Raw genomic sequence first — 8,086 nt, 5'->3', positions numbered from 1 at the left:
ACACCGAAGTGCCGAGTAGAATTGCACCGTAGTGCCATATAATAATGTCCATAAGGACCACATAGAATTCCTTAAGAATCATATACATATGCTAGGGATCACATATGTGTCTCACCAGACTTCACACATGTTCCAAAGAATATATATATATCCCGAAGGACCACGTAGAATATTGTCCCGAATGATCGCGTAGAATATTGTCCTGAAGGACCGCGTAGACCCTCTACCCTTGGCATGCCAACTATACCTATAGTTCTCATCTACATAACATGGGCTTTTACATTTCACGTAGTCTATATCGCGTAGACATGTAAATTCTTACCTTTTCACATAGCTCATAACTTTTCCTGCATATTCATGTCATATAATGCATGTTATATGAATTCATGTCATGTCTCATAATACAGAATATGATCATGTACCAAGATATAAAATCTAGACTTATCACAAGTCTAGAATTGAGTATATTTCTATAATTATGCTATGCTTATGCACTCACCTATATTTCTTTATCTTTTCCTCGATCGATCCTACTTGTAGATTGTTCCCGAACTCGTGTAGGCTCAGTATCTACATAAACATAATTTTCAAGATGATTATCAGATGTCTATGTCTTGAAATTAATCTTTAATAGCCTACCAATTTAAGGAATTAATAGTTTAGTCTTTCTCTTTTTTTTTATATGGGGGAATCGGTTCCCCCCCTGGGGGTATCGATTCCCCTCTAGCATTCTGGAAATTCATATACGTTGAGGGGGTATCGATTCCCCTTGAATGAGTATCGATTCCCCTAGCCCAGAAATCCTATTTTGAGCTCGAAAATCATCTCATTTCAGCTCAAACATTCATATTTCACTCCCTTTAATACTCTTAGCTTTCATACACTTACTTAAACTAATTATTATCCATTCAATACCTCTAAAACTAAAAAAGCTAATCATCCATGTAGAATTTAAGAATCTCACTCAAATTCCAACTTGTTCTAATTTTAATTCTATCACTTCATACTTCTTAATTAACTTATTGACAAGTCAAAAATCTTGTTCAAACTTCAAAAACTCATCCATATCAAAATTTCATCTAAAAACTCCTTTTCCAAATCTATCTCTAAAACACTTATCTTGTTGTCTTAATGCCATATAAGCTTTCCTTTAGCTTATATAACATCCAAACTTCAATTTCCAAGCTAAAAATCAAAGAAACTACCAAGGTTCAGATTCTTACCTTAAACTTGGGTCTTCACGTTTGGAAGAAGAGAAGAGTGAAGAAGAGAAATGTCTGGAACCTTGTTTCCTACTCAAGCCCCACGTGGGTTATAATATAACCCCATAAAATTTTTAATTAATTTTTTCCTTGCAAATGACCATTTTGTCCTTAAATTCATTTCATATTTACTAACAATTATTTTTAAACTATATAATTATTCTACTTTAATTACCAAATTCTGAATTTTTACAAATTAGTCACTAACCCGTTACTTAGGATGTTACAGTTCTTTAGTCCAAACAACATCACCTTATAGCAAAATGTACCCCACATTGTTACAAATATTATCTTTTCCATATCCTCGGGATCCATATTGATTTGATTATACCCTTAGAAGCCATCCATGAAAGAGAACAGAGCATGTCTAGTTGTGTTGTCATTCAGGGTATCAATATGAGGAAGTGGAAAGTTGTCTTTAGGGTTTATATGATTGAAATCTCGATAATCAACACACATTTGAACTTTCCCATTTTTCTTTGGAATGGCCACAATACTAACTACCCACTCGGGATACCTGGATGCCTATTAGAATCCAATATCGAACTGTTTTTTCACTTCTTTTATTTTCAACAACATGTCTAGCCTCATCCTTCGAGGATTTTGATGTACCGACTTGCATCCTGGATTTATTAGTAGCTTATGTACAACAATGTTTGTATCCAAACCCATTATATCCTGGTATGACCAAGAAACACACATCCTTAAATTCACGTTGTAGGTTTATGTGGTCCTGCATTATTTCTACTGAGAGTGAGGTACATATTTTGATCTTCTTTTTGTCTTCCTCTATCCCCAGATTCACTGTTTCAGTACGTCCTGATGAGGCAAAATCTGATTATTTCTTGTTCAATCACCCTGAAAAGTTCAGGGTTAAACTCACATTCCTCATCATCTTTATAACCCTCATATTCCTCTAGACACATATCATTTTTAAAATCAACATTTGGTTTAAAAATATCATTATTTGAGCAATTGATATCTGGAGACCTGCGAATGGAAAAGAACGTGTTTGGGCTATGGACAAGAATTTTATTATATATATTCACCAAAATAATAATAATAATGCAATAAAGAAATAAATAAAATGTTTGACATGAAGAATATGAAGAAAATGCATCATTTCATTAAAGTAATGACAAATAACAATTTTTTCTTTTACAAAAGAAACCTTACTATATTCGGGTTACAAAAAATAACATGATTGTTACTATGCATTACTTTGAAACGAGCTTGTAGAATATAGGCAGTTCTTTGACAGTATAGTTGTCCAAAAACTGTCCAGGGGCAAGGCCGAATCGAAGCTCATGAGCATTCAGCAGTTGACTCATCTGTGATAGCATTGATGCTCAAGTTTTCCATTATAGCCTCAATTTCCACAACCTTTTTACCAACCAATGGGTGCTCTAATGCATCAATCATGAAACCCCCTAATAAGAAGGTCTGAGTGATGTGCGATATAACAATAGGCTTCCAAGTAATATCCTAACCACCTGCCCTTGCATTTCTTCTTTCCCTAAGCTTATAGGCATCCTTAATCATGTCCTAATGAGTGTGTTTGTACATAATTCCAAAGCCATTTCTTTTGGGCACTAAAGCCGAAACCTCAGTGATTCCTTGTAACCTCTTTCCAAATTCTTTCCCAACTTGAGCTCCTCGAGCTATGGTTTCCTTCAACTGCATTATAGTGCTCATTGACAATCTGGGATAGGGCATATTCTTTCCCGAAAGTAGCATTTACAAACTCCAAGGACTGGAATGAGACTCAAGTTCATCCTCCTTCACCACCACATATGGTGCCTCAGTGGTGACAAACGCTATAATTTCTTCTTCAACCTCGACAGTCACCAAAGTTCCTTCAGAAATGAACAGCGATTTTTAATGTAATGATGAAGGAGTTGCCCCATCAATATGTATCCATGGCCTTCCCAGCAGACAATTGTAGTTTGGATGGATGTTCATGAATACAAATTCTACCTCAAAGGTAGTTGAGTCAATGCGAAGGGGAATTGTGATTTTATCCATAATATTCCTTTCAGTGCCATCGAATGCACGAACAGTGTTACCATAGACCTTCATGTGTGAAGTCTCAACAGGGAGTCTATTCAATGTTTCACATGGCATGACATTCAACGCTGATTTATTATCTATCAATACCCTAGACATAATAACCTCTTTACAATAAACAGTTATATGCAATGCCTTGCATATACCTTTCCCTTCATCTGGTATCTCCTCGTCATAAAAGCATATAAAGTTATCAGCATTGATGTGATTCACAAACCTATCAACAGGCTCTATTGGTATATCTTTTGGCACAAATGTCTCATTCAACACTTTTAGTTATTTTGGTCCTTATTTTTTGAGCATTTTAATTTCTAATGTTTCTTTTTTTAGACAAAAAGATCCTTTGTAGATGAAAACTGTTAGTCAACAAATGATCAACACTCTAAAATAAAAGTCATTCTATCTTAAAATGAAATTTTAGCTCAAAAATGCTCCGAAAGAAAAATATAGTTTAAAGTGGTTATTTAATAAAAGTTAGAGACCTTTTTGCTATAAAATAAAATGATGGAACCAAAATACCAGAAAAAGAGTACAAACTAAAATAATTATTTAATCAAATATTAGAAGTATTTTTTTAATATTATACCATTCATTTATTATAGACTAAATCAAGACTTCTATTTTTAATCAATTATAAATTTAACTTTTTCCGATCAGTTGAATCTTAAAATCAAGAAAACAAAATTATTGAATAAAAATTAAATTAATTAATTTTAAATCAATAAATTAAATGAATTAATTTCGAAAAAAATAAATATTAATAATATATTTTATTTTCTATTTTTAATCATATAAAAATCTATTCAAAATTGAATCATAACCTCGAAAAAATCACAAATATCAAAGATTTATATAAAATTTAAAACTTCTTAAATTTTTGTACACATTTTTGTATGTTGTCAATTGCTAAGCAAGATTCCGAACGGATCGCACACTGCTCAAAAGAATGTGTTAATGAAGTAGCCACTTACTGAAGCAAAAAACGATAAACCCCTCGGCAGTTGGGATCGATCGATGTCTTAAACAGATCGATATGGTCCGCATGGACCACGACACAAGGCATTGCATGGTTGTTCAGCTATGGGGCCATGGCTTATACAACCAACCATGATTCTTGAGCTTCTTCCCATGCCATTAGTATCATACCATAGATGAAAGACCCTTTTTCTATTATCAAAAACCATTCTGTTCTGACCATTGAAGAGTAACCCCAAACCTCGAAAACTCAAAAATATACCATAAAACGAACACGAAACATGCTCGGAAAATGAAAAATCGCGGTATGATTGCCTTTTGGTGATGATGAATGTAACATTTAATATCAACATGACAATGTCAAACAAGTGTATCTTCTTTACAGCAAAGTCTAATAGACAGTGTAAATGGTGCTGTATCTTCCTTTTATGTTGCCCGAGGAGTTATAACCCACCAACATCCTTCCTACATTCCCTTCATTTGATGATAATCATCATAAAAATAGGGATGTCTAAGACGAGGTTCGGTTAAAATACGTACCTAAAATATGGCGTGCGTTGGCATGAGAAAGAAAATATTTTTTTTCTTCAAAACTTTAACCTCAATGAGAGTTTCTTGTCTTCTTGGCAGTGAACAATTGGCGAAGGAAACCAAACTTACCCTTTGTTCGAGAGGATAACTCGGTCATGGCTCCGTTACTTGTTTCTGCAGTCTCGCTGGTGTCGGATTCCGGTATGGACGGTGGGGGCGTGAGCGTGAAGAGAAATGCATTCAGCATACGCATTATCTGGCTGAAACTTGGCCTCATGTTAGGGTCCTCGACCCAGCATGACTGTATGATAAACGCCAGTTCGGGGGATATATCGTCTGGAAGGCTAGGTCGCTCTTGCTGCACACTCGTACGACATCAAACTAATTAGTTATCGATGATTTTGAACAATTTATCATGCATAACGGATTATGCAATAAAGACTTGCACCTTAAAAGCAGCAGCATAAGCTGCCTGTAGATTCGACATGCCCTCGAATGGCATTCGATTGGTCAACAGTTCCCATAAGACAATTCCAAAGCTGTAGACGTCAACTTTGTTACTGTAATGCTTTTTCTCTCCCCGACGCAACGTCACCGTGCTATACAACTACAATGACACAAATCGAAAGAAAGATTGGAGTTAATTCTACTAATAGAGATTAAAACAAACGATAACCACGAGAAGACGATGAAGAAAACTGCCCGACATTATTGTCAGTTGTATGTCCAAAGCTCAAACAGGCGTTGAAGAGGTTAATGAGTACTTTACGTCCACTAATCCAGCCATCTACTGAATATAACACTACCAGACAACCCATGAATCTATGGCTATTCTATCTATACAGAAGACTTGAGGCCTCTGAAGAACATTCATCGACTTAAGTATCGAAACCAATGAGATGGGGAAAAAAAAAGAATCAATTTTCATTGAAAATAAGCTTCTTTTTCTGATTTGCTAATGCAATAATGGCACAAACCTCAGGGGCCATCCAACGATAAGTTCCGGTCTCTGCAGTCATCATCTCTGTCACAGTTTCTTCCCTCGCAAGACCAAAATCTGCGAGTTTCACGGACCTCTGGTTTGCAGTAAGCAGCAAGTTGTCTGTATTATTAAATTTCCAAGTAAGGAATCAGTCAAAGGACTTGAGAAATCGATACTAAACTGTGAACAAATGCATTTCATCAAAGAAGAAGTATGTTCAAGAAATACCAGGCTTTAGATCCCTATGTATAATCCCATTGGCATGCAGACAATCCATGGCTCGGGCGATGTCCAGTGCAAAATTCAAAGCCACGCGGAGGTCCAAAACCTTCGGACGGATGCTAACTAAATACTTCCGGAGGGACATTCCCGGTAACAGCTCGGTCACTATAACCATCAACGGGTCCTTACAAGCTCCAAAGAACTTCCAAGGCAACAAATCAATAAAATCAACAGATTACATCAAGTCATATTTAGCATTCCAAGCTTCGAACAATCACCTTGAGAAGGTTATCGTGTTTCACTCGAGACATCATGTTAACTTCGCGAACAAAACGACTCTTGAGCGCAGCCCTTTCCTCGGCGGTCCTCCCTTGGTGAAGAACTTTAATCGCAACAATCCGAGCACCATACCTGGAAAAATATTAGACTCATCCCTATGTAACTAGAGAGCAACCCTCGATGCACAATCTATTATTTTTTTTTTTACAAATTTCTATCCCCATCATTCATTTTCAATAACACAATAAACAAGTTATAACTTCTACAAAATTCTTACAGAAATAATAACAATGTTCTTCATATATTGACTGTTCCTGTTACATCCACGCAAGCATATACATATACATACACATACACACACATATATGTGTGAAATCTAAAAGATTTTTTTTTTAATTTGGGATAATTAACAACAAAAGTTCGGATTACAACAAAAGCTATCACTAGGTGTTTTGAGACTGACCTTCCTTCGTAAACTTTACCGTGAGCTCCTTCTCCGATTTTGGAGCCGATAAATAACAATTTCGGGTCAATGAGCAAATTTTGATCGAAGGTCAACTCTTGAGCAGCCGTCATCGACCCGTTCGAAACGACGACGTTTCTTGTTTCTTCTTCGTTGCAACTCATAGTTTCTAAATTATTCCAGAATTCCTCATTTCAACCAAAAAAAAATCCGTTTGTTCTTCCAACCAATCTTCCACATCAGCTTCAAAGCTCAAACCACCGAACCTCATAACAATCCCTCTGATTCGTAACCATCCAACTAAGCTCTTTTTTTATAATATTCTCTCTTGTTTTTTTTTCTGGAATTTGGATTGAGCTCAAAGGTACAGCCTTTGAAGATAATGGCCAAAAACGGACACGAAACCCTACGAAAAGAGAAACAAGATGAAGCAAAAGCAACTTACGGTCCAAGCAAAACTAGGCCAAAAAAATATTAAAAGGAGAAGAGGCTTAAGCTTTCACTTGAAACAGAGAATCGTATACATACATATATATATATATATATATATATATCGGATTTAAACCGAAAAATAAACAAATAACGAAAAGAAAGAAGAGAGGAGCTTTGGGGTTGGTTTGCTCTATCTAAAGCAAGAAGCTTTTCCGATGAAGATTAAATATTCTGCGATTTTCCGATGAGGGTTTTTACTTAATTAAAGAAAAAAAATTGGAAATTATATTAATAATAGTAAAAGAGATGGGAAAGGGTGAGGCAGAAGGACTAATCAAATAATGACAAGTGGATAACACAGCTTCTTCTCGTTTTCACAGCATCAGAGATTTTGACGTGGCTGGTCCAGGACGGAGGCTTACTTGTCTCTTTTTTTTTTTATACTGAAAAATGGGCTTTTTAACCGAAATATCATCTAAGAAGTAATAATTACCTATCACACACCTTGTTTCCAAATTATACTGATTTAACATTCTTTCGGACAAGACACATATCGTCATCCGCATTTTTATAGAGTTTCATATGAGTTGGCATCACGTCTTGAAAGGTGTGGATGGTCATCCGCGCCTTATTCAAGCTAGTATCACGTAGAGACAGGCGTGAATCACCATCTGCTTCTTAGCATTTTAAAAAATATATGTTTTAAAAAATTAAAAAAATAAAACTATAGGAATTAATATCATAATTTAATACATATTAGTTTAATGAATTGAAGAACTTACTGAGGTAAACTTATATTATTTCACCATGTTCTAATTGCTAAAGCATGCATGAATATTTTAATTCAGAAAACAAGTTCTCTTTGCTTTGAAA

General features: G+C 35.4%; 1 protein-coding gene across 1 annotated transcript; it reads right to left on the bottom strand.

The window, feature by feature from the left end:
• Nucleotides 1–4,894: 4,894 nt before the first annotated feature.
• On the bottom strand, nt 4,895–7,238 carry LOC120175056 (serine/threonine-protein kinase STY13-like). The gene is made up of 6 exons (XM_039181765.1): nt 6,782–7,238; nt 6,318–6,450; nt 6,046–6,241; nt 5,813–5,937; nt 5,284–5,442; nt 4,895–5,193 (listed from the first exon to the last, which is right to left on the bottom strand). The coding sequence occupies exons 1-6, from the start codon at nt 6,943–6,945 to the stop codon at nt 4,906–4,908; spliced, it is 1,065 nt and encodes a 354-aa protein (XP_039037696.1). The 5' UTR covers nt 6,946–7,238; the 3' UTR covers nt 4,895–4,905.
• Between the last annotated feature and the right edge of the window lie 848 nt (nt 7,239–8,086).

The sequence above is a fragment of the Hibiscus syriacus genome, unplaced genomic scaffold (assembly GCF_006381635.1).
Source record: "Hibiscus syriacus cultivar Baekdansim isolate YM2019G1 unplaced genomic scaffold, ASM638163v2 tig00112159_pilon, whole genome shotgun sequence".
Classification (NCBI taxonomy): Eukaryota; Viridiplantae; Streptophyta; class Magnoliopsida; order Malvales; family Malvaceae; genus Hibiscus; species Hibiscus syriacus.
The sequence above is the reverse complement of the archived record's forward strand: the minus strand, read 5'-3'. Positions and strand labels throughout refer to the sequence as shown.